The 27,754-nt window shown below is 31.7% G+C and overlaps 1 protein-coding gene across 1 annotated transcript in view; it reads left to right on the top strand.

The window, feature by feature from the left end:
* Window positions 1-21,604, top strand: part of Tsp2A (tetraspanin 2A) — a 190,733-nt gene extending 169,129 nt beyond the window's left edge. Inside the window, exons 3-5 of the mRNA XM_077435690.1 lie at window positions 5,698-5,874; window positions 18,165-18,350; window positions 21,048-21,604. Of these exons, the coding sequence (XP_077291816.1) occupies window positions 5,698-5,874; window positions 18,165-18,350; window positions 21,048-21,134 (450 nt within the window). The 3' untranslated portion in view covers window positions 21,135-21,604. The remainder of the gene's footprint in view (window positions 1-5,697; window positions 5,875-18,164; window positions 18,351-21,047) is intronic.
* The last annotated feature ends 6,150 nt before the right edge of the window (window positions 21,605-27,754 follow it).

Below are 27,754 nucleotides of genomic sequence, written 5' to 3'. Positions count from 1 at the left end.
CTTCAACGTCTTCAAAATTAACAACAGATTGCAGTCGAATTACGAAAAGCGACGCTTCAAGAACTACGGGTATTTCCCAATAAAATATTTAAGCCTTTTCCACATTTTCGTTTGACCATATTTAGTTTCGTATCAAAGAAACAAATTGATTTCTGTTTTATACCATCGTAAGACTGAGATAATTTATATTAATGATTCATAATTAATTATTATATTTGATTTAATGAATAATGCTACATTCATTCTTTGATTCTCCCATGAATAAATTGAAATTCTGGTTTGACGAGATTAATTTAACAATTTGAATCATTCTATGGAGAAGTTTATTTATTTGTGCTTTTGAGCTATGGAGTAAAAAGGAAACATTGTTTTAAATATGAAGTATAATGTTTTATGAAAATTATCTCGGAGGATAAGTTGGTTCTTAGAAAATGAATAAAAGCGTTATTGTTTTCACAGAAGAAATATTTACAATTTACTATATAAATACATATAACTTCGTTAAAATTTAAAATAAATTCAATTAAAAATTGTATTGTGATTCACGAAATTCGGTTTATATCGATATTATTTTTCAGAAATATTATTTTGTGAAATACGGAAATGACGTAATCAAGTCGTCGAAATATCTGCAAAATCAGCACTAAGTTAAATTTTAACGGGTGCGGTATTACCTCATTGATGACGTTAACGAAACGTAAAATCTGACGTGCATTGAGCTGATTTTGACAGTGAAGAAGGGGTTGTTTTAATAACGAGAAGTACCTGTCGGAAGGGTTGGAAGGGTGGTGGTAAATAAAAGAACCGAGCACAGACTTAATGAAACAGAACCACTTCATTAAACTCGAATTGCATATGTAAACAACGCGGAAATAAATAAACCAACCTTCAAAGTCTTCACTTTCACGTTTATATATTATATTAAAAACGTTGAATTCTTTCGGTGTTTTGTTTTATTTTTTTGCTCGCGCACTTTTTCCGTATTGTTTGCTTTGCAGATGGGGACGGAAAGCGGGCTGTAAAATGTAGAATACTTGAGTGGAAGGGTTTTTCAACCCCTCGCTGCCCGACGCACAGTACTACTCTTGAAATTTACAACAAATATGTACATACATATTTATTGAATTTAATTTAATTTACTTTTATAGTTTCTGTTTTACAAATATTCACATATTTTGAAATAAATTTGATTTATCATCATGATTTATTTCATTTTTAATGTCACATTGAAAATTACGCGATCAAATTTACTCAAGACTATACATATATACTGAATGTGTTATTTATACTGATATTAAATAATAAAAAAATACATTAACAAAATCCGACAGTTGGAAGTAGTCTGTTCAAGAAACGAGCGACCTGGGTAACAGTATTAGTGTATATACATGCAGTGGTCATTAGTTTCGCTTCGGCGTTCGAAGTAGGAGGACGTATCTTCGCTTTTTCATACACGGTGGTTACAAAGTTCCCAACACATAATATAAAAAAATTGTTAGTTATTTTTTTCAACAATCTAAAAGTATAGGTATAATACAGTCGTGCATGATGTAGTGGTGCGGCATGTGCGCTCCGGTATTTCCCTCCGCCAAAACCAGATAATAATCCAAAAAACCCGCCAATTCCCTTTCAAAATTCCAGAATTAAATAAATAAAAGAAATAAAAAAATAAAGAGATATAAATAAATTTAGATAGCAAAAAAGTTCCTTTTGTTTCATTTTTGAGAAAAACTTTAAAAAATTAATATATATATATATATATATATATATATATATATATATATATATATATATATATATATATATATATATATATATATATGCTTAGCGCATGCTTTGCAGTCAACCGGTAGTTACGAACACTGTCAACCAGGTCGCTCGTTTCTTGAACAGACTCTACATAGAACACATTGTCTTTCTGAAAATCCAAAATGTTTAAGCTTCCCTACGTTAGTGCTCAAATAAAATTTTGGTTTTGATACTTCTTATATTCCTCAAATACAAAAATAAATTGATCGGTGGGTTCTATTATGCTACAAAAACTAACATCAAAATATTCAAAATACGTAATACTCACTGGATCAGTAGTTACATATTTTAATAAATTTAAGAGGTAATATGAACATAATATATGAACAATTAAAAGCTTTTATAAACAAAAATAATATATTGTGTATATGAGCCGTTATATTTGAAAATACTGGTGGCCTGTAATACTTTTATTCTTCTTTTCCGAGATTCTGGCAATGAAAAGAAGTGATAACAATTTCTGAATTAAGTCAAACAGAAATTGTGTTTTTGGAACTGAAAATTAGACTTCCGACACTTTCAAATATAACGACTCATTTATTGATATAGTACGTAGATAAAGTAAAAATTATATTGGTATAAAAAATGTGGATGATGATGATTTGTGGCTTTGTCTAAAATTCCAGGACATTTTCATGTTCAAGCGGGATCCTAGACAGGGACTTACATATGTATATTGCGGGACAATCCTAGTCATGGCTATTGCTAATATTATGATACTCAATTTATACTTTTGTCTCGTATTTTGCCATTTTAAACTTGCCAGAAAGATCCAACTCATAAAGAATTGCCAATCATCAATGTACATCGAAATGTCATCTGCGCAACCCCATGGATATCTCGCCTTTCGTACATGCTGAAATTCAAACAGTAAAAATTCAATCGAAATGAGCATGCAGCCGCGTGGTTTGCAACCATTTGTAGCAAACCCCTTCACAAATATGTAGATGTAGTTTGTATGTAGTATGTAGGTCCACGGCAATAATCATAAAATTATATTTTCCATGCAGATCATCAGTGCTCCACTAGTTGCAACATGACGCTCTGCGGTCACGCTCTTAGCAATAAATTTCTAGATTTTAATAGGGACGCGTCTAGTCGGAATGTGCACGCGAAATTAAAAGGTACCGAGACCACTAAAGCCGAGACAATAACGCGGCGACATTAAACGGGGGTACGCCATTATGTCGTATTAAATTACGGGATTATGCCAACTACACCTAGTGCCTACCCATCGTAGAGCACAGTGTAAGTTTGTTACCCCTCGTGTCTTTAGATTGCTCTCGCCAAAACGGTTTTATTGCAGACTGTGTGTTGTCTCGAGAAACGGTCTGTGAAGAATTTGCACGGCACCGATTTGAATGCAACTATTTGTTGCGACCGCTTGCAGTTTTTATGTGCAGTCTCGATTTTGAACATGCATTTCGGTTCTGCGCTCGTGTCTCAATTTATGTTGCGATAACTTTATTGCAATTGCTATCACGTGTCATGCTTTTCTGGAAATGGGAGTTGATACTGAATTTTATAGAGAATAATACGTCAAATATACGACTTTGCCGCCAATTTATTATAGGTAGTTATATACATTTATAAAAAAAAAGCAACGAAATATGATAATATACATACATATTAACAAATAAGAATCATATTAGCCAGCAGTATGGCTTAACGGGAGCGTGTATGATTAGCACCAAGTGATCAGTGGGTTCGATCCGCTATACTGCTGGTTAGATTTGGGGGTATTTGTGACTCAAAAATCGATCGTTTCTCATTAGGGTTTGCCAATTTTATCTGATCATTGTTGAAACGGTTCTTCGAAATTGGCAAAATATCATCTTTCCTGTTGTCACAAATCTTCTGTATTTATTTTGTTTATAATTTGTTAAAATTATGTACAAAATATAAATCCATAGATGTCTCAATGAATTAATTCTGTAATTAATTAATTAATTAATTGTTATTTAGTGTTCTTCGGCTTCTGGAAATACATACAGTGATTTATGTAATAATAAAATGCTGCATTGTTTTTAATTAACTGTCCAGGATGGCGCATTGGGGTCTTCCTGTCAAGCCTTCCTGGTACATATCTATGTAAAAATAAAATAAAATATATAGTGCAAAAATCTTATTGATAATGCGAAAAATTCTAATCCTGCTTAAAAGAATTTTCGTGGAGTTTCCATTATAGACAATAGGAAATATTTCCTTATATGATATTACATATGTACATAGTCTTTGAGTTTATTCCAAATAATTAACATACTGCACAGACAGCATTTTAGTTGATCTTTCAGATATTATTCATTATGCAAATTTTGATTGTTTAAATGATCACTTTTTCCAGTTCCTTATGATGATTTTTATATCATCATCATCATTCTTCACTATCTGATGAAGGCCTCTCCAACTCACTTTCATTCGTTTGTTTTGCGCAATTGTCATATATTTCATCCCACACATTTTTACATACCTCTTATACAGTTCACATGGTTTTCGTTTAAGAAGTCATTTTTTATATCTCTTATCTCTTATCCGATCGTTTTCATACTTTGCCATATTGCTCATTTTGGTCATCAATATACGTTATTACAAGATTTATTTTAGTTCAAACTTCAATTACCTTAATTAAATATATTACTAAGAGGTATGGGCCGCCTTGGTATGTATGTGATGATCTAAAAGCGGCCCATACCTCTTAGTAATATATTTAATTACATTAGTTTAAGCCGGGATCATAATTTTGATTTAAACCCCAATCATTGAAATCATTTTGATTGAAATTTTAATCCCACACATTTGTACATTTGTTGTTGAAATACTGTTTAAATTGCCTTTTTATTTTAATAAATTAATTGTATTTAATTTATTATATATTTATTTAATTATTTATTATATTTTAGTACATTATTTGTTTATATACATTTATTTTACTTGACTTTTTTTTAATATAGTTTTTTTACTAAAGCTTTTTATATACATTTATTTTTTATATTTTAGTACATTATTTTTTATATACATTTATTTTGTTACATGAGTTTTTTTACTATAGTTTTTTATATACATTTATTTTTTTTTACTTGATTTTTTAATTTTTGAATTCAATTTTATCCCAAATCACTCAACGGATTTGACTGAAATTTTTTAAATGTAATAGAAATTATAAATTTTATACACTGATATTTTAAAATTATTTCTACCTCAACCGGAAGTAGTACTTTTACCCTAGACAATCGAGGTCTTTTTGTGTTTTTCCCAGAAGAATCCTTTGGTGATATTGAACTAAAATTTCATATCTAGTTTAAGCTTAATGCCAAGTTTTATATAAAATTTAGTAAACATCTGTCAACCAGAAGCGGCAGTTTATTTTATATAACATTAAATTTGTATTATAAAAGGATGTATTGTATAAATATTCACCATGCGATATATGTCATTATATCCAAACACGTGGAGAATACATATTTCAATTAAAATAATAATAGTAATGAAATACAACAACTTCATTAATCCGGTCAACCTTTTTGTGTGCGTGTGTGTGTACATTCATTCGGCTTATTATTTTACACGTAAAAAATCTTTCGAAACCAATTACATACAAACATACAGTCCGTCGCTTTTCATTTTCATTATGAAAAACGTGCGCGCAAATTGTACGTACAATTTCTGGACGAGAGTGGGATTTTCAATTAATTTCCCCGAGAAATACCAAAGGTAACATGTGGAAAACGAGTACACGCTCGCTTTTCAGCGCACACGTGTTCCGCGGTTAATTTGGCGAATTTGTATCTACAATTAATTTTATTTTATAATTTTGAGGCATTTTACACTCAGCATAACTGAACCATAATTACACCAATTACTCACATACTTTTTCTCTCATTTTCGCAGTTCGTCATTTCGCAAATTGGAGGCTTTATCATCGGCCTCGCTGGAACAGCAGTGCTGTTGGACTTCTCCACATACGACTCCAAGATTCAACCTTTGATAAGGAGAACCATCACTGAATTTATCAACAATCCCCAGCATGAATACAGCAAGAGGATGCTGACTATGATCCAGGAAGAGGTATGTTGGAACTATTTTAATTTTTGATTAAATCTTTCGAACTCAAACTAACTCACTCTCTAAGCTGAGAGTACTCTTCGCTCGTTTTTGTACCGCCATTGGAATTTATAGTGGTTATTTGCCGGAATAAGGGAGTCAGCGATTTAACGGCAGTAAATTTAGTTTTCCGGTAGAATTTCACTATTGCGAACGTTAAATCTAAAATCGCTTACGGACGCAGATTAAAAATGCGCATATAAAATGCTTTCCCATTATTTCGCGATCTTTTTACGATACACACCAAACATTCAACTAATTCACCGATTTCATATGCGGAATAAATTTACGTTTAGTAAATGGAATGGTAAAAGAAGAAAAAAACTACCGATTTTAGGCTAAATCGATGCATTTAACGATCTTAATTCACGTATACGTATGTATGTATGAACATTGAATTCGTTCTATTATAATTTCCAATAGATCGGTGTGTATTTTTAAACAAAACTAGGACAACGTGATATATAGAAGATTTTTAGTATCCAATAAATATAATACATGTTGAAAAAAGCCATAGAAATATGACATAATACTAGTGAAATCATCCGGAGTTACCCGGCTGGATAAATTTTGGAATAAAAGTAAAAAATTTAACTCTTTCAGAACATTTTATAGCTTTCTATCTAAGTAAGAGTAGTGTTTTGAGAGAGTACCTATACAGAAATTTTTGGTTCTGAAATAAATAAATATTTTTTTGAATAGCGTAAAATCAAACAAATAAACAAAGTGCATTTTTTATTAGTAGGAAATACGTAAAATATACATATTTATGTATGTATTTAATTAAAATTGAAGTGTATTTTCAGTTGTATAGGTAATACATATATATTCCAACTGGCGTTTTAGGACTATCATATTCGAATACAATTCAACTAGTACATTATACATATCTCTACAAGCGCAAATACACTTTTGACAGTGTGCACTAGTTGTAAACAGTTGAATTTTGATTGTTGTGATGTTTTTACGAATGCTATTACGAATAAAGTTGACTTTCCAATTCAATTTACTAGTCGATTGACTTTTTTACGAAAGCCTAACCTCTTCATTTAACTTATAGTTGAACTGTATTTTCAGTTGTATTATATTTAAACCAGTTGGAATTTAATTCGCCATATGAATCTACTTACGTGGATTAGATGGAACATATTCCAACTAGTCAAAATATATTACAACTCTTCAAAATATATTACAACTTCAACTGTGTATAACGGTAGTTGGTACCAGGTTAGATGGAATATTTTGCAACTAGTCAAAATATATTACAACTAGAAGATACACTTCAACCAGATATACATATATTTAATAATTTTCTTAATGCTTTGTTAAATAAAATATAGATTTTAAGATTTGATTTGATTTTAAGCCTATTGGTTTTTCAAAATGATTCAATGTAGATAATTTAAATTGATTTTAAATTCACATGATATTAAAATGGTGATTTTAATTTTCTATGTGGATTAAAATTGAACACCACAAACTTGGTTTAAATATCAAATATTTGTTCACTCTATTAATTCAATTAAGAATTTTTTTTCTGGCAGTCTAAGATATGACCCCAGCTAACTTTTGTCTTTAAATATTTGGATACCTTTATTTCATATAAATACAATACAAAATCTGGCCTTCATTTCCAATTCCAATGTATTGTTTGTTTCTGTGAATTTAAACCAACACACACTGCAATTCTAATTGTATCAACGATATTTTTAGTGTCAATATCAAAAGAATCCTGAAAACAACAAACCCACATACAACACGATACCAATTTCATATCTAAGAGCAACGGATAAACAACAACGACATCAGACACGGCCAATTGATCGAGAGACCACTCTATTTTTCTCGACAAACATCTGACGAGAGCGAAAAAGTTTCCGAGTCGTATTAATTACCACCGTTTCAATGGTTAGGGGTTGTTATTCGAGGGGTGAGTCGGACCGGTTACGGGGGAACGTGATGATATTTGGAATACAGTTATTAGCGGCTGCTACGTGGCCTCACGTAACCCCCCCCCCCCCGCCCATGGACCGGGGAGGGGTTAGGGGGATGAAATATTTGTGATGGGCCATTTTCCCATTTTTGTTTACATTATAAGTGGCGAAAGTATTAACGCGCCGGCACGTGACGGCGCCGACGTGCCGCGAAAATAATTAGCTACCCTATCTGCGAAATTACACTAACATTTAACAGTGCCCGAGACTCGTGTGCTAATTTTAATAGTGTCGTTTTAACAACGTGGATTGTAGAAGTAAATACAATCGCGATTCGAATTATAAGTGTGATTTTAGATCCGATTAATGAACCAACTCGTTCAGAATTCAATTCAGAGACTTCAACTATAACTATGACAGTATTTTATTTTATTTTTTATTTTTATTTTACATAGATATATACCAGGAAGGACTAACAGGTAGACCCTAATGCGCCTTTTTAGACAATTAATTACAAACATTGCAGCATTTTTTATTACATAAATCGCTTTATTTCGAAAGGCTGAAGAACACAAAATTAACAATGAATTAATCCATAGACATAAATGAATTTCGACTTGTACATACATTTTTACATATCGTACAAAAATCAAATTCAGATATTTGTGAGAGCGGGTAGGATTTTGATTTTTAAATGCTTTTTATTATTACTTAATTATGTTCACAATACATCTTATATCTATTTTAATAGCTACTGATCTACCGATCATTTTCTATTTTACAATTTTAATTTAATTTTGTTAGTAATCATAATATTATATTATTGTAATGTTAATGTACAGCATAATAGGAAAAACAGTTCAAAAGCCTATTTACAATTATTATAAATGCTCATAATACATCTAATACAAAATATTAATTAAAGACTCTCTAAAAGTCGACGATCTAAAAGCAGATTGTGTTTAGGTAATCTGTGTTTATACCTGATGGGTATAGACATTTTGTTGTAATCCCTAAGACTCTTCACAAGTGTGTTAGGTATATTGAAGAGTGACGTGACGAGACAGAATGTTAAATGACAGAAAACGCAAATATCGGAAGGCAAAGATCGAAAATCGAAAGATCTTAAGTCGAAAGATCAAAAAAAAAATGGTACATGGTAATTGGTACATACTCACGTACATACTCACTTAATTTGTGCGAGCAGGATACAACAGGAACAAGAGGAACATGCTTTTCCTCCCGTATTCTGCGCGCGCACATCACTACTTATCACTACCTCTGGTAGGGCTGATTCCGGTTTCTGAACTTCATTAATCCTTGTGATCAATATCAATATGGACAACGAGTTAAACTATTGATATTTTTAAATTTTAAATAAAATATTCTAGGGAACTAGCTAGTCCCTCCAGTCTACGTTCATATGTACATTACTATTCCAACTTTGTGTATTGAAAACGTTATTCAAGCTATCGAGTCAACCGTAAATAGACACAGAATCGTAGCCAATCAATTATTGACCCAACTAGCGGTTAACTTTGACAGTTAGACAGTAAGGCGTTCAAATTACAATTAAACTAAAATACCTGTGAGATAATTTAAAACAATTCGATTAATTCGCGGTCACGGTGATTAATGTTCTAAATAAACTAAAATACATCTCTGTTTTTTTTTCTATTAATTGAGAAGGTTTGAATTTTTACCCGTCGCTTAAGTGCATTTCATTTTCGCTTCAAAAAATTAAATTGTTTATTGTGTGATAAAATGTGAGTATCTCTAAAAAAAGCTCTGAAATGTTTTAATAATATTTTTATGATTAATTTCAAAATTTTAAACGGCTTTGGTGTGCTTTCAAATATTTATATGTACAGCAATATTTTATCACTACGTATATGTTGAAGCGCGTGGAATCAATGGTCGACTTGGGTATCACTTTTGATCCTCAATTCACCTTTCACAACCACATCAAGACAATCGCTGACGTTTCCTTTCGTCGACTTGGATTTGTCTTGAGATATGCTAGATTATTCTCCAACCCCTTGTCTTCTCGCTTGCTTTTCAACTCGCTTGTTAGAAGTAAGCTAGAGTATAATGCAATTGTGTGGAATCCGCACGAAGCAAACTACTCTCTTATTATAGAAAAAGTGCAAAAAGCATTTCTTCGTTTTCTTTATAAGAAAGAGTATGGGTACTACCCATATCTCTATCCTACTCCTTTCCTTTTGGGCATGCTTGGGTATAATTCCCTTGAACTTCGGAGAAACTTCTCGTTAATTCGTTTCGTTCTCCAGCTATTGCGTGGTAATACGTCATGCCCGTTGTTGCTGGAACAGTTGGGACTTTATGTCCCTAATAATTATGTGCGTGGTAGACATCATCATTTAATGGTTGTACCTGCTGCTCGCACAGTTCTTTTTCGAATGGCTCCTATTCCAAGAGCTATTCGACTTCTCAATGAAATCGTTGCTGCTGTCCCTGAATGTGATATTTTCCACCTTGGGGAGCGTAGATTGTCGGATATTATCTTAACATATTTATCTGGTAACCTGCGCTCATCATTACTTTCTTAATTTGAATGTGATGAATGAGTGGAATCTTAATCTACTCTCTTCCATTTGGGCCTCGCTGTGATTTTATTTTTTATTCATATTTTGTTTTATTTTATTTTATTTTTTCTTTCTCTTTTGTACATTTTTATATACTATTTTAATTTTGATCAGTGTAAACAAAGAATGGGATTTATGGATTTTATTTTTAATTTTTACACTTTTGTTATTTTTTTTTTTCTCTCTGAATGATGTATTATTTTCCTTTTGTTACTTTTTTTGTAATTTTATTTTACCATGTTTTCTGCTTTTGCTTTTTTCCTTTATTTACAGTTTACTTGTTTTTATATCATGTTTTTATATATTTTTCAAATGTAGGCCATTGTGGCGCATTAGGTTCTTCCTGTAATGCCACAATGGTCCAAAACTATTAAATAAATAAATAAATAAATAAGTTCATATGTCTGTAATTTCAAGGAATATTACTACTACTATTTTATATGATAAATTAAAACACAATAATGGAGCGAATATGCAAATTATACTAGGTCTGAATTAATTATTGCTAAATAAACGTCTGAAAGAAATATATTATACAATCACAAGCATTAAAAATATATTAGTTGTGGTTTTGTCAAAGAAATATGAAAAATGATCGCCGTATCAAAGCTCGAATGGAAAAAAAGCACACTACAAGCTCCTAATGGTTTTATCTTGTAGGGGACAACTTGCGAATATTATATATTAATACGAGTGGGCGTTCTAACGAGAGGGTGAGATGCAGAGAGGAAAGAGAAAGAGAGAGAGACCGGAACAAAAGGACACGTAAAAACAGATCGAGGTCGCGTTATGAGCACTAAACAAAGGGGCTGTTTATTTAAGGACACTAAACATATGAGGTGGGTAGCCTCCGCCGTCGGTCAGAGGGTTAATTGATGGACCATCAATCTTGTCGTGGTCGCATTCGGACAGTTAACCGTCCGCATTAGTCATTTAGCTGCTGTCGACGCTCGTTAGATGAGGAAGAAAACCGAGAATCGGTCCACACCCTTTATACCAACCGGCAATTTCCACCTCGGAAAAATCATGCCGAATTGAATTATTCTGATTGAATGTGATTTATAAAATACATAATGTAACTATCTGAAATTCAAGTGTGAAAGCACTCGGATCTAGGTTCTTAAGTAGTCTTATAAAGAAATGTCATTGTTCAATGTTAAATTTTCCATGACACGATTTTCAATATTATCCAAGTATGATTGCATTTCCTCAAAAAGTTGCAAAATTATGTTTAAAATTAAAATTTCACATCACTCCAAGCACATACATAGTCGATCAATATCGACCCCCAAACCTAGCACATGTCTGTATTAGGGTTTCTGCCCGGGTCGACCCGGGACAGAAATTCCCGGGAACTCATGGAATTTTTTATATCCCCTCTCCCGGGAATTCTTATCTCAAATCCCAGGATAAGTGTTTCAATCAAAACATTTTTAAATTGTTTTAAAATAGCCTACGATGAAGCTCTTGTATATAATGATGATTCTAAAATGGAATAAACTCTTTTGGATTCTAATGAAAATGGGACTAATTGTTAGTTTTACGATGAATGAAGAATTAAATAAAGAGTTTTTACATACCTTTTCTTACTCCGCCTTATGATTATTATAATTACGATTATTAGAAAATATATTTTCACCAATTCAAGCAGGGAAAATGTATCAAACAATGAATTTACAACGTTTAACTCTATAAATTTAACCCTAACAACCTAATCTTTAATCATTAGGGCCAAACCTTACACCTAGCCTATCCTAACCCTTAAATAATACCAACCCAAACAATCTAATCTTAAATGAATAAAACCAACCCTGAAAATGTAACTGTGATGTCACTGAAACGTCGGTGAAAATATATTTTCATTGTGACAAATACATATAGATATATCGTTTTCTTTATTTTTTTAATATTATTCAAATAAATAAATTTTATATTGATGAAAAATAAATTAAATTAAAAAAAAAATATGTCCCGGGATCTCGAGATTCCCGAGAACGATCCTTAATTCCTTCGCGTGTTCCGGGAATAGAATAAGTCTTAAATATGACTTAAAAGATTCATTTACCCAATCTCGTAAATTATGCACATCACCACTATAACCATCCCTTCATACCCTTAAGGAGCAAGTCGATACCTGAGACTATCGTCATTGTCTAGCATCAAATATTAGCATTGACGGAACCCATCAAGCAGTCGTGCAAATATTGACCATAATTACTTGTGTACAACCCATATCACTTAGCAATTAGATATAAAGTCATACACTTGCATTTGGAAAATAATTAAAAATGATACATTCAAGTCGAAAATTCATTACACAATTAAATTTGAGCACTTTTTCTGTATTATTGTAGAATTAAATCAAATGTATTCTTAGCTGTGTAGCAGTGTCGGATTAATGTTTCGTAATACGTATGTACTGTAGCGATGACCAGTCTTTAGGTTAATTCGTAGCTCGCGTGCAAACTTTTCATTTTGGCACACGTACATACATATACGTGTGTGGATACGTGCTTTGTTTCCGTTAAAGAGCTTTTGATTAATCGCAAAGCTTTCGGTCGGATTGCGTTTCAGTACGTTGACGTTAATTTTTGTCGTGCGAACGACATTTCCGATTCGACGACCCGTATACAATGAATGATAAAACATTTGAGCTTTCACTTCCGGTCGGTAGATTTTGCCATATTTCGCAATCGTTTCGCTTATGCAATACAGCACTTTGCCTATTCATTATCGGTCAAAAACCATATCCATATAATCCACATCGCTTAAAACTTAAATCTCATTTCTCGTTTGCTCAAAGCTGTGCGTCGTAGTCATTTTTATCGTATGGAATCCGGTAGATGATCCGCCTCCACTTCTCTCAGTCCTATGCCAACTTGAAAGCAGCGTTTCAGTATAATCCCGTCAGTTCTTTAATTTGGTCTGATCATCTTATAGGAGACCGTACTTTCTCTTGCCTTACCTGTGATTAACAGCTTCTCTAGACTCTCCACATCCTTCCTGGCTATATTGTAGGAATATTCAATATTTAAGCAGGAAAGAATCCTTTTTCTATATGTTGGAGGGGAGGTATCTCTGAAACAGCAGAATTTAATCTCATTTTGAAGTCATATACATAATGTCCTTTTATCTCTTTTCAAGCGTCCATATCTTGACTCAAAATGTAAAGAGGATCATCTGATACCTCTACAGATGGATTGTCATTTTCTCATTATATAATGGTTTTTCCATATCTTTGTCAGCCTGATCATTGCCGTTTTCGACATATCTGTTCTTTTCTGATTGGCATTCTCCTCCTCCTCTTGTAGACACTTAGGTCAATGAAATTGTTGACTTCCTCATAGTCTTTTAAAGCATTAGACTTGATAAAATACTCAAATCTGTCCCATGCGTTTACGATCTGTTCAATTCCTATAATGTTATTGGCCATTAAAGTTGTCGTTCGAGGTTCTTATATAAGAAAAGTTCTTATATATGTCATACATAACTAATAAAATAAGGTTTTTCACTTTCCATTGAACAAAATATGATTTTGGATCTTTGATTTTGATTTACAAAATAAAGTGCCGATCTTAATTCTTCTCTTTATTGTGAAATCAATAATTTGTTGCTGTTGTTATAATTAACAACAATTATCATTTGATTATTTTTTATAATGATTAAATGAACAACGATCATACTATCATGAAACAAATACGCATGCTATAGAACTGTATTATTGACAAAAGTATAAATATTTATCTTGTTATTAGAAAACTCTTTTCAATGACGAAAATACGCTCCTTTACTAGTGCGTATCTTAATATAAAGTTTGAGATAAAAATATTGTGCAATATTTGTTTGTGCAATATTTGTATGTATCATTTTGGTAGAAAAAAAAATTTATGGTTCAATTACATATGTAACTGTGATGACGAAAAATAAATTTAAAAAAACTATATGTAAATAGTGTTTTTTTATTTAGATGTTATTTGATGAAACTTTAGTTTAGGTTAAACAAACGATTTTTCAATTTTTATCTTTAATTTACATATAAATAAGATTATTGTATACGCTTTTAACAGGCATGAAATTATGCAATAACTTATATATGTATATCAAACTATCATTTACTACCGTCAATAGATATTATAATACCAATTAATTAAATTTTCTAAAATTAAACATAATTTTCGGCATAAATATGTAAACATAAAAGTATAAAATAATTATTTATATTTTATGAAAATTATAATGAAACAGTTCATTAATTTATTAAAAAGTGTGTACGGTGTTTAATATTTCTCAGATTTAACGATAAAACCAAACCGCAAAAACACACATAGAAAAAATCAAACGAAAGATCCAGGCACACACCCAATCTAAATTCCATCCAGAAGCAACAATAAACAAAAGCACTAATCCATCTAATCTAAAATGTTAATTCATCGCCGGGAAAACCACACGGGAACGCAACTCGAATAACCTTTTACGCCTCGCAACCGTCGACGAGTGATACTCGAAGACGTGAACTGGAAAAGCGTCCCTTCTCCTATATCCGGGAAAGCGGGAAACTTCCGCGCGAAAACTCGAGCGTGCTAATTTGAGTGCGGAAAATTAGCATGCACACTCCCCGATAGCGCGGTGTCCGTGTCAGGGGCGTACCTACATACAATGAACCGATTCGAATGCATCACAACCGATCCAATACCCCTCTCAAATTTAATTTAAATTAACCTCTCATTGAAGGAGTTGGCTCGGAGTGTATTGTAGAAATTCCTGGAATCTGTAGTTTAAAATTAATAATTTGTATTAAATTTCAAACCAAACTGTATATGCAAACTGAACGGTCGATTCATTATGCTAATGTAGTGTACTGTAGTGTCGTAACCGCACTACGTGTATTTATGTATGTGCCTCGGATTTCGTATTGAATTTGAAATGCACCTGACCAGTGCCTTTTGTATAATCAGACACAACCAGTGGTGGTGCATGCCTCCGGGATGATCGCCCCTGAATTTGCACAGCCCTTGTTTATCTCGTTCGACCGGTCCGGTCGGTTGCAAATGCGAGTTTAATTAAAACTAACAACGTCGGCTGCTCTCTGATTCGTGTAAAGAATAAAAATCGGAATTTCAATTTTCCCCGTGGAGTTCTGGTCCAGAGCTGTTTTTGCGAAATATTACGCAAATTATTGCGGTTGCCAGGTTGGAAACGATGCTAATAAATAAATACGGTGTTAAGGGTTGATTGGCGAGGATTTTAGTATGGACTCGTTTGAAAGAGTGTAATCGACTCTCAGTTCTCTAATAAATATTATATAGATTTAATCTACGAGCTATTCTATTATATGTATGTATTATATTATGTACATACTGTATGCTACTTTACCTATTTACATAGTTCATGTATGTATATATTAAATTAATCCTGATGTGTTAGGATTAGGATTTTCAAATGAGTAAATGTTAAACGTTTATTTTTGGAAATTTTCTCTATAGAAAGTTTTCCTGTAAAGTATCTCACTCAACAATATTACATCCGGTTCTGATTTAACCATAAAGCGTTACGTTGACTTAGATTAATTGTTTCCATCGTATGTGTGTGCTTTCGCGAAATTTAGATTTTTTGTTTTATTAAAAAAGGGAGAGACGCCTTTATAGCACGCGAAAATTTTGAATAATTTCCACCCATTTATCATTCGTTTCCCAAATGTGTGAAAATAATTCTTGAATTTTCATTTCAACCAGGCACTGTGCACAGAATAAGCTTTCACGCGTCACAATACAGTTGAAATAAAATAAAAATAAAAAGCGTTTCACTCACAAAAGAGGGAAATTCATTTCGCTCGATTTGTTACGTTTTTGATTTGCTTTTTTGACAGCATTGTTAATTAAAAAAATATCCACAAATTTTGAGTGATGTTAAACACTTTATCACGATTGCGTGCTTTTTTTACGTTGTTCACTCGCCCGCCCCCCCCCCCCCCCCCTCCCTCCGAAAATACCCACACGGAAAAACTCTCCGTTATAAGTGGGACGGTGTATTTTAATAACAGACATGGAAATTTAAATAATAATGATACGCATTTTCTTTTAATCGATACAAAAATATAAACATTAGCGAGTATTGTAGTTATTAGAAAGAACTATTTTGAAATACTACAAATGTTTTAATGCATGCTCGTTTTTTACAATAATGGTCATTGTTTATTTATTCATTTTTGAAACAGCAATATAACTTATGTACATGTAAAAATTTACATCAAAAAAGTCTCTAAAAATTAATAACCACAATGAAAAAATAAAAAAATCAAAGAAGGAAAGCATTAAATAATGCTAGATATGAGAAATATGTACATACATATGTTTCATTACGAATAAAAATTCATTACAAATAAAAATGATCAAACAACAGATATTTAAAGCAAAAAAAGAACCAATAAAAAGGAACAATATAAGGGTCAATATTATGGAGGAAGAACAAGATCTATCGGTATATTAAAGAGGAATTACAAAAATAATTTGTAGAATTGATGTGAAATAATGAAGAATTAGGGAGAGATCTAATTGGACATTGGAATAGGATCTTACTTAATAAATAAGGACTATCAATTATACAATTCAAAAGCTTAAGAAATTCATAAATTTTCCTCCTAGATTGTAAGAAAATAAAACGATACTACTAGAAATCTTGAATTGCAGTAAGAATGAATTTTTTTATTTATACATTCTAAATTAATATACATATACTTGATATAAAGGATTCCAAACAGTACTAGCAAATTCCAGATGATTTTATGCAAATTAATTGAAAGCATGGCAACACTATCAAAAAACTGTTTAAGCATACATTTTTAAAACAAATATTTTTCTATTATAGAGTAAAAAAGATTTAAATCATAACAGGATATGCATATATGGATGATTTTGGTAATTTTCTTTAATTCAGCCAGGTTTTGAACACATGAGATTTCAACTGATGAACTAGTATTTCTATGAATTTCACCAACATTTATAACACCAATTAAAATTTTATAGTATACCTAATTTGCTACAAACTAATTAGAAGGAATTTATCGTAATTTCATAAGCAAAAAATCGATTCACAAATCACCCATTACTAAGCGCGAATCGTTAAATATTTAACCACCTTTTTACGCCTAAACACCCTATTCGTACAAAATGAATACAACCCACACTTTCAATTCCCCTACGAATATTATGGAAACACACCACTTCCACAAAAAAAAAATTTAATCATTTAGCACATTTTGTGTCGGATACTATCGTCGTACAAATTTGTATATATGTACATGTATACGTTTCATGTGTATAATACGGCTAAAATATTAAAAAGCCTCTACATAGGCCATCGAAAGGTGGTCAAAAAGGGGGTTTCACTGGCTAACTGAGTGACGTTTATTGGTATCGACCAGTTCGCCATTAAAAATAGCCTCTCGCATATTGCGAACGTATGATTAATTAAAGCCGGACGCTCTAACTGGGCTCGCTAGTTGGCCTGTTAATCCTCCCGTGAATAAATCACGGTTAAACAAAATGATAGCCGACACAGAAACAACGTGGAAAGCGAGAGAAAAAAATGCCGATGGCGTGTTGTGTGGTCCGCGACCTGGAAAAGTGTTATTTATGTGCGCCCTTTAATATTTATTAAGTCTAATTTGAACCGTGGTCACTATTGAGGTTTTGATTTTTTATTTTTTTGGTTTCAGATCGGATGCTGTGGAGCCGATGGTCCGACTGATTATATGTTCCTGCGAAAACCATTACCTGCTGAATGTAGGGATACTGTCACTGGAAATGCTTTCTTCTACGGATGTGTTGAGGAATTGACTTGGTATCTTGAAGAAAAGTCGGGATGGTTAGCTGGAATCGTCATGGTGGCTTGTTTGTTCCATGTATGTATTTTTTTTATTATTATTTATTTATTTAAGTTTAAGCTTGAACTATTGTGGCACTATACGAGTCCCTAATGCGCCACAATGGTCGAAAAAATAAAGAGAAATGAGAAAAATAATATATATACAGACAAAAAATACATTTATACATAATAATAAACAACAATAGCATTATAATAATAGCAGATAAAGTAAAAATATCAAATAATAATAGATAAAGTAGGGAACGTCTTGCACCTATAGCCATCACTACTACATATATTTATATGTACATGTAAGAACCAGCCGCAAATACAAAAGTATGATTTAGTAATGATTAATATAAAATTGGTATCAAATGATTTTAATGCATATGATTATAAATAACAACAACTTGAGATACTAGTTGATACTCTTTGAGTATCAAAGAGTATCAACTAGTTTAATATTTGCATAAAGTAATGTGGACATTCTATTAAATATTTGTTAGCAGACAAATATTTAACAGTTGGGTCACTATTCTGACTATGGCATTTATCATGGCTAGAGATGATTTAACAGATTCTAAGAGAGATATATTCAAAGATGAATCTTTCAACTTCATTTTTGATAACACTAAGGAACAAAAAAATTCACGTTTTATATTTATCGGAAATTCATCAAGTTTTGCTCAATTTGACCCACTTAATTCGAATATAATTTTTGTAGGTTTCATTTCGTTTATGAGATATCAGTGTTTCAAAAAAATGTGAGACTTTAAATCAAAATCTAGTATTGTTGTGCCTAAAGTGAGAATTGGAATCAATAGTCAGATGTTTTCAGATCATAATCATTTACCGCTAGAATTAGTACGTTCAGTTGAAATCAATCCTTTTAAACGTAGTGATATGTAAAACTAACCCAATGAATAGTGGCCACAATGTGTACAAAAAATATATTTTTGACTTTTAAAATTCGCTATATAATCAATCATAATTAACCATAAGTGATCATAAAATAAATAAAATCACAAGTACTATAAAAAAACATTTGAGTATTGATTTCAGTACTCATTTTTGGAACTAAATTTTGAGTTATAGATTGCAAAACCAAAAGTATTTTAAGCACTTATATCTCATAGATGAGAGGAAACCAACAAAAAACATTGTTATATTCGAATTTAGTAGGTTAAACTTAGTAAATATTGATTTGTCTCCTTATGGATATTCGCATATGTATGTGCTACCAAAAATTGGCCTTAAATTTAATTAACGTTTAATTTTAAATGATAAGTTCAAACCAACATTCGCTTGAAGATCGATGAATTCTAATTGAAAATCTTCTTCAATATGTTGATATAGATATCAAATGGATTTGGAAAAATTGAAACACTTTTAAATTACTCTTAAAATCTATATATCGATCTTCAAACACTTTCTGTAATAATTTAATATTGTGAATACAGTTTTCAATCGGAAGATTCTGAATTGGTATAGTTTTCGACAAATTATCAGAACAAGGAAAAAAATTGATAAACTGTCGTCAAGCAAAAGAGAAACGTAAAATTATTTTTTGCATTTCATTTGGGTCTTAACTACCTGTAAACCATACCCCAATAGAAATTGTGAAAGAATTTAACCTTTTTTTTTCTTATATAAAGATCACGATCAGGTCAATAATTTTAATAAGCTTAAAAATGTTTAATTAGTTTTTTAAAATTAAGCTAATTTTTTCCTTGGGCCGGATGAAAATCTCTCGCGGGCCGTAGCTTGGTGACCACTGTTCTAGACAAATCGCTAGAAAATTGTCTGCAAACAAATTTATACGTAATCCTAAATCAAAATTGGGTACGTGTTTTTCTTCAAACATATTATTTTATCTAAATTTTTTTTTGAAACTTCATGTGAATTAATAAAGAACACAAATCAACTTTTTTCAAATAACTTTTCTATAGATTAAAAGCTTTCCTGTACTGTATTAAGCGTAAGAAAGCCAGAGAACTTTTATAATGCAAGTACATGCTTTTCAGTGTCTGTATTTTTAGCGACATTAACTAGAAATATGACTGAACTAAATCTTTTAAAACTATAAATATTTTCGAAAAGAAAGAAATACAAAATATCATATAAACATATTACTGAATAACTTTATTGATATTATAAAATCTAAAACTCTACATGTATCAAATAAAATATCAGAAATGTTGGAATTTAATTAAAATTCATTTTTCGTCGTACGATATTCTCTGATTTCATTTCATCACACGGAAGAGTTTTCATTGTATTATTTCATTTAAAAAATCACCAGAACTCTCTCCCTCATTCAACATACAGAAAAAAAGGTATCGTATTTTTTGCAGGATATTAAATACAATAATATCGTACATATGTACATATGTACGTATACGAGTATGTCGTCATTCCGTTCACATATTACACACACACATTCGGCACTTACAATATGAGATTGTTCTGGCCGACATCAAACGTTTCATCTCTATGTGAAAATGTTCATTTCAATTCAAAGGCTTTCAATTTATATGGATTCATTTTAATATCACGATCATCGTATTCATTTCCTGTCATTTCCCCATACCCATCCCTCCAACCAACCCATCCTCTCATTCAATTGTTCATTTCAGTCGTTTCCTTCTACCGTATATGTTTTGTATTCGTGTATGATATTGTATAAGATGTGCTCTACATGTGTGATATTAATTTTTTTTTCTTTTTTTTCTAGGTTATAAATACGGTGATGTCAATGATTTTAATTCAAGCTGTGCGCAAAGAAGAAAACGATGTACAAAGTTACAAGCCAGGCCGTTAAATATAACGATCTAAATATATTTATATTTTTAATTTTTATAAGCCAATCCCATAGTTTATAATTAAAGAGTTTATAATTAAAAACATAGTATATATAAATTTTTTAAATAAAATAAAAGAATAAAAATAAAAAAATATTATACATACCTACGTTCTATCTATCCGCTTTTTTTTAGTTTCAGTTCAATTTAAGCAATATTATTTGTTTTATAATTTTCGATTTTGCAGTTTTTAATTTTGATTTCTTAATTTTAAATTTTTTAATGTAAAATTGTATTGTTTTTTTTATTATTATTTTTTCTTCTTATGTGTATGTTAATACAAAATGTTTTTATGTTTTTTATGGCCAATGTAAAGGGTAACCTTTAAAGACACCCCACCCCAGTCTAGTATATGTGTATTAAAAAAAATATGTATTTAAAATTTGCTTACACATGTTTTATTTTAAATAAAGTAATGTTTTGATTCTACGCGTAATTTTTTAATTATCTTAAAACAATGTTATAAAATATGTATGTATGTATGTATATGTAAAACTGACCATCTAACGAGAAATGGGTAAAGGTTGCCAATTTGTTAGAACCATTTCAATGAAAATCAGATAAATTGGCAAACTTTGATATGAAACGATCGACCTGGAGTCACAGATTTAATGTCTGGCCAGCAGCAACCGGTGGGATATTAACCCGTGACCAATTTGTCCGGAAGAATTATATGCTATACATACGTTGCTATTATAATATAAAAATAAATAAAAAAACGCTTTTGAAATGTCAAATTTACATAACAAACAAGTAATCGAACTTGTACATATTTAAACAATTATGTTTGTATATATTAAAAAAAAAAAAAAAAATTAAATAGCCCTCCTTATTATTCTTCAAAGTATACAATTCACATCATTCGAATATTAAATAGCTATTTTATATTAATGACATAGTATCTAGAAAAAGCGTGATGATTGGCGAGTTGTACACGTGTGTATGAAAATCAATGTGATTTTTCGCATTGAATACGTTCATAATTGAAAAGAAAAATTTTCCCCTTGGAAAAGACGAGACGGCCTCATTTCCGGTCAATCATGTTCCCTCAGATTGGATCGTCTCACCTTCAAATACACGTATTTTTATACGCCACAACTTCCGTTCATATTAATAAATACACACGAATTTCAGGTATATGTGTGTACGTATAAATCCCTTCGCTCTAAAAATACACATATTCAGATAAAAAAGTATAGTAAATTATTATATAATGAAACCTTTGAACGGTATAGGTATTATATGTATTTGCGAGTTCATATCTTATTGAATTATTACTTTTTAAAATGTTAGCGAGAAAATGAACGGCCCCGAGATTAAGTTCAACGAATGGAAATCTAACTTTCTTCTTTTCGTACGGGGCCGGAGTGTTTAATTAAATCACTTGATAATTTCTAGAAGGGGGGAGGATAATCCCAAAAATACCCACCCAAAAATTCGTCTCGCTTAATTGGAAATTATCTTGATGAATAAAGTTATAATTAATTGGAAAAAATATATTCAAGTTCGCTCAGCTCTTATACAATCGCGTGCACTTTTATCGCCATTCTCTAAGTACCGTTTGTTGAACTTTATTTTATTCGATTTTTACCGATCGTATTCAATCCTCCTTAATGGATTTGGCCGGTTGTTCTGTCCCCGAAACGAAAACTTATATTCCATACGTGCTTTAATCAGCGTGGAAAACCAGACCGCAGCCTTATTTTCCCTTCGAATCGAATGTATGAGGTGGTTTTTCCTTCTATTTTCTGAATTGAAGCAGGGTAGGGGAGGATTTTCGAGCAAAGCAAGTAAAGTGGATATTTTATCGCCTTTTCATATTTTATTTTTTTACGATGCAACAAACTTGGAAATCGAACAGATGCGAATTATCCCCCCCCCCCTTTTATATACATTACTATTAAATCAATGATACAAACCAAACGTCTCTGCCAATCAAAATTCCAATTAAACCTGTCCTCCATGATATAAGCAATGTCAATTTTCTGCTGTATGTTGCAAAAGTGGGCGAGGAATCGTTGAATTGAACGAGGCTTTTGCTTTCAATGAAACTCCCTAAATTTATTTATTTATTGATCGAGAAAAGAGCGTAAATAAATATTTAAAAGGGGGTAAAAAAGGGACGGCCTGCAAAACCAATCAAAAGTTAATCAAGTCGTCCTCTTCAATTACGAATAAACGGAGTGCTTTTTGTTATTTTATACGTAACGTTTGTTTTCTACGAAAACAACGCATTTTTCAAACTCGAAGCCGACTTGTAAAATAAATTAAAATCATTCCCGAATACTTTAGAATGTCCGTAATAAATTTTAATAAATAAATAAAATCATTCTATATACTTAAATTTTTTAAAGCGCATCTATAAATTTCGTAAAAAAGAATATTGTAACGTAGAAATTAGATAATTGGTTCTAGTAGACCACTAGTTTACTATCACTAATCACCTTATCGCGCGATCGTGCCAAAAAGGCCTTGACGAATGAACAAGCTGTATACAACAGCCAATAAGGTCTCGCGACCCATCAACCAATGAACTCTTTGTACTGAGAGTAGAGACGTTGTATTGAGATATATATTCGGTAGATTTGTTCCGTGCCTCATCCGGAGCTGGATCGTCCGCAGAACAACAATAAACTACCTTACGGAAACCCTTCTTCATGACCACACAACAATTATACAACAATTACACAACTGATATACACTATTTGTATTTGATAATTACAACATTTTTGACATTACAATCAGATGACAAAAAATTATAGTAATTAAATTGATGTAATGAGTATGTATTGCTAAAATTCAAATTGTTATGAATTCTGTTTAAATGGTTTTATACAAATATGGATACAATGAAATTGTATACGTATACATTCATATTTATTTATTTATAATAATAATAACAATAAAATGGCCAGTGTGACCTGACAGGTTGCCCCAAAGCGTCACACTAGTTTTACAAAACAAAAGAAAGAAAATATCAAAATAAAAATTTCAATCATTCATCTCATTCAGATAGTCTCGTGTTGAGTCTCAAGAAACTAACCAGCTCATCAACTGACAATTGAACAGGTCCAAATGCCCATCAATCACATTAAGGAACCAGATAACCTTTACAAGAGACGAGTTATTGAAAGCAGACGTTTTCGCAGGAATAGGTTGGAAAAGTAAATGATGACGCAAAGCCTTACCGTATTCAGGCGCCGAAAATTTAAATTCCAATAAAATCGAAGGGTTGTCGATTCTTCCCTTTAATACTCCAAAGAAATATTTGGAAATGGCAATAATTCTTCTCGAAGATAGTGCGTCAAAGCCTAGCATACCTTGTAAAAAGCAGTGGGATATGTATTAGCGACCAAAAATCTTATATATTGAGTACTAATAGAGAAAATGCTAATCGTGGAGATGAAATTTTTCATCGTGATAGTTATTAATTGCTGCAGTGTATATAATAATTTTAGAATATCAAAAATTTATCGGCAAGGAAAATATTGAATTAAAAATTCACTTGCATCGCTCGGCTCGGTTCAATCTCGACCGCAGAATAAATGGAGCAAAAAGGCGATCGTGGGAAAAGAAGGACCTCGTAGCCGGTCGGGCACTTAATTAAATGAAATACTGGCAAGAAGAAATATGACTGTTGAACGTTGCATAGTAAATGGAAAAATCTTTGTTCACTGCTCTCCAAATGAAAAACTCTCTTTGGCAAAAGCGCCACACATGTATAATATATATGTAAGTATCAAATATATATGTACGTACTTGTATGTATAGTCTGAGCCATTTTCTTGCGTCTTTCGCGTTCATTTGCATAATGCGGATTCGTAAATCCATACCAACCGGCTCACCTACATCTCTAGTTTTTTCGCCTGGCAAAAATAAGATAAATCGCGAAGATTGTGCAGCGCGGCGCGATTTTGCCGAAAATTGTTTTCATTTCCCAGTACAAGCTCCAAGGTTTACGCAAAACTTCGAGAAAACATCTATACAATTTCGCTGCTATGAAAGCTTCCTGGAGAATAAAAATAGCTTAAATAAAATAAGCTATGTAATTTTAAAAGAAATCAAACTTTATTTAATTATTTATTATACATTCATTTTTATAATATCATATTTAACATAAAAAAGCAATAATCATATTTTAGCCCGCCAAAGTTAGACAACGTTACAATTAAATAAGCCGTTATATTTTAAAGTAGCTGTAGTTCAATTTGCAGTTGCAAACACACTAATTATGTTTGACGTAATTCACAAATTTGACTTAAATCACTTACAAATTTTAATTCGATATGTCCAGAATCTCAGAAAAGCAGAATGAACGTATTACAGGCCACCAGTATTTTTTAATATCGTTTAACCCAAAACATTATATTTACATAGTATTTTGCTAGATATTTTTCTAAGTGAAAAAATTGGACTTTCAATTATAACGGCTCAAATGTTTCATTCCATGAAACAAATTGTAAAGAAACTATTGATTTGCAAGAAAGAAAATTTCTACAAATTATTTACATGAACCATGTATGGTTCTCATGAAAATTTCTACAAATTATTTACAAGAACCATGTATGGTATAGTTGAAACTTAACACATGACAAGAGAACACACGACTATTGAACACGGCAACAACCGAACACAATAATACAAAAATATAAATTATAAAACTATCATGCTATTTTTTAATGGAACCATTTATGTACATACAAAAGTTTATTTGTACAATTCAGTAATCGACGTGAGGCATTCGCACCAAACCACGAAACAAGATCATGTAAATATGTAAGTATTTAAATACATATATGCGTTCAAATATAAATACCTTGAAAAAACTGCATGCCATAAATAATATTCCGTTAGTTACAGACATTACTAACAAACTAACCAGTAGATTTTATGACAGAATCACTTATAACCATACTAACACACCTGTGAAGAGTCTCGGTGATTACAACAAAATGTCTACACCCTTCAGATATAAACATGGATTACATAAACAAAATCTGCCCTAGATCATCGACTTTAGAGAGTCTTTAATTAATATTACTTATTGGATGTATTATAAGCATTTATAAGAATTGTAAATAGGTTTTTGAGCTATTTTTCCTATTATGCTGTACATTAACATTAGAATAATATAATACTATGATTACTAACAAAATTAAATTAAAATTGTAAAATAGAAAATGATCAATAGATCAGTAGCTATTAAAATAGATATAAGATGTATTGTGAACAGGGTTGTGGAGTTGGAGTCGAAGTCGTGGATTCACGCGGTTTTGGCCGGAGTCGGAGTTGGAGTCGGAGTCGTGAAAAATGAGCGACTCCGACCAAACTTTCTTTGCTATAATATAGCAAACAAAGAAGACTCCATTTCAAAATTTAAAAATAAATTTTACGATGCATCGAAAATGTTGGAAAAAATTGACCGAGCTAATAATTTAAATGTTAAAATGGCAATACAGCAGTATCCAGAAATCGTAAAAAAATCGTTGATCGTTACAACATTGCCGTGTCCGTAGAGCGCTTATTTTCCGCTCTTAAAATCCTTAATTCTGATTTGAGAGCTTCTATGAATACAAATTTATTAGAAGCGATGTTGTTTTTAAGAATAAATTCAAATAAATAATTAATAAAGTTTGATTTGATCTTGTTTTATTTTTATGCCTATAACATGAAAAATATTTGCAAAGATAGGAAAACAACCTGATAAAATTTAACATTTTTGAGTCGGAGTCGGAGTCGGAGTTGGAGTTGGATTCAGAGTCGGAGTCGTGTTGTTGGTAAATATCGGAATCGGAGTCGTGATTTTTTTTAACGACTCCACAGCCCTGATTGTGAACATAATTTAAAATATTAAAAAGCATTTAAAAATCAAAAAAAAAATACCTTTCTAAAACCAACCGTATATTATATGTAAATATCAACGGACACGACTCTAGTAATAAATTTAATATGAGAATCATTCATAAACTGGCTTATTTATGCCGACATATAATACTTGAAAATCATATGTTTCTCTTACAATATAGTAGAATCCGAATGACACGCGGTTCACCCAATTACACGTCAGCATCGCGTAAACGATGAATAAATACATATAAGGTGGAGAAAACGGGGTGGAAAGAATGGGAAACCGGTTCAGAACGGTTCGTCCGACGAACCGGTCGGCACAGCAGCCTAGTAAGCGTTCCCATTGTTTTCCCATCTCCGTCTATCCATCTTCTTCATTTATCTTCACCATGGCGTATCTCCCTCGTCCAACATTCGTTTTAGCCGCTAACGTTATTATGAGAACATTTCGAAACAACTTGGCTTGGCAGCATCGCTGCCACCAACACTTTCGACCATTATCGTGCTGTCGCATGGAAACATGTCAAATACCCTGTATGCTTAGCAAAACTACCACTGAGACTGGTTACTTTGGATAAAATTTTATTGTTCGCATGTGTGTCTTTATCTATCATAGAATAGAGGTCGTTTGCTATCCTTGTGACCACTATAATGTGATTGATTTGTTTTAAAACACTCTGTCATTCCTTCGATATGTGACTCCAGGGCCATATCGTTTCCTATCAGAGTTTTT

Source organism: Arctopsyche grandis, chromosome 8 (assembly GCF_051622035.1).
Source record: "Arctopsyche grandis isolate Sample6627 chromosome 8, ASM5162203v2, whole genome shotgun sequence".
NCBI classification, from domain to species: domain Eukaryota; kingdom Metazoa; phylum Arthropoda; class Insecta; order Trichoptera; family Hydropsychidae; genus Arctopsyche; species Arctopsyche grandis.
The sequence above is the reverse complement of the archived record's forward strand: the minus strand, read 5'-3'. Positions and strand labels throughout refer to the sequence as shown.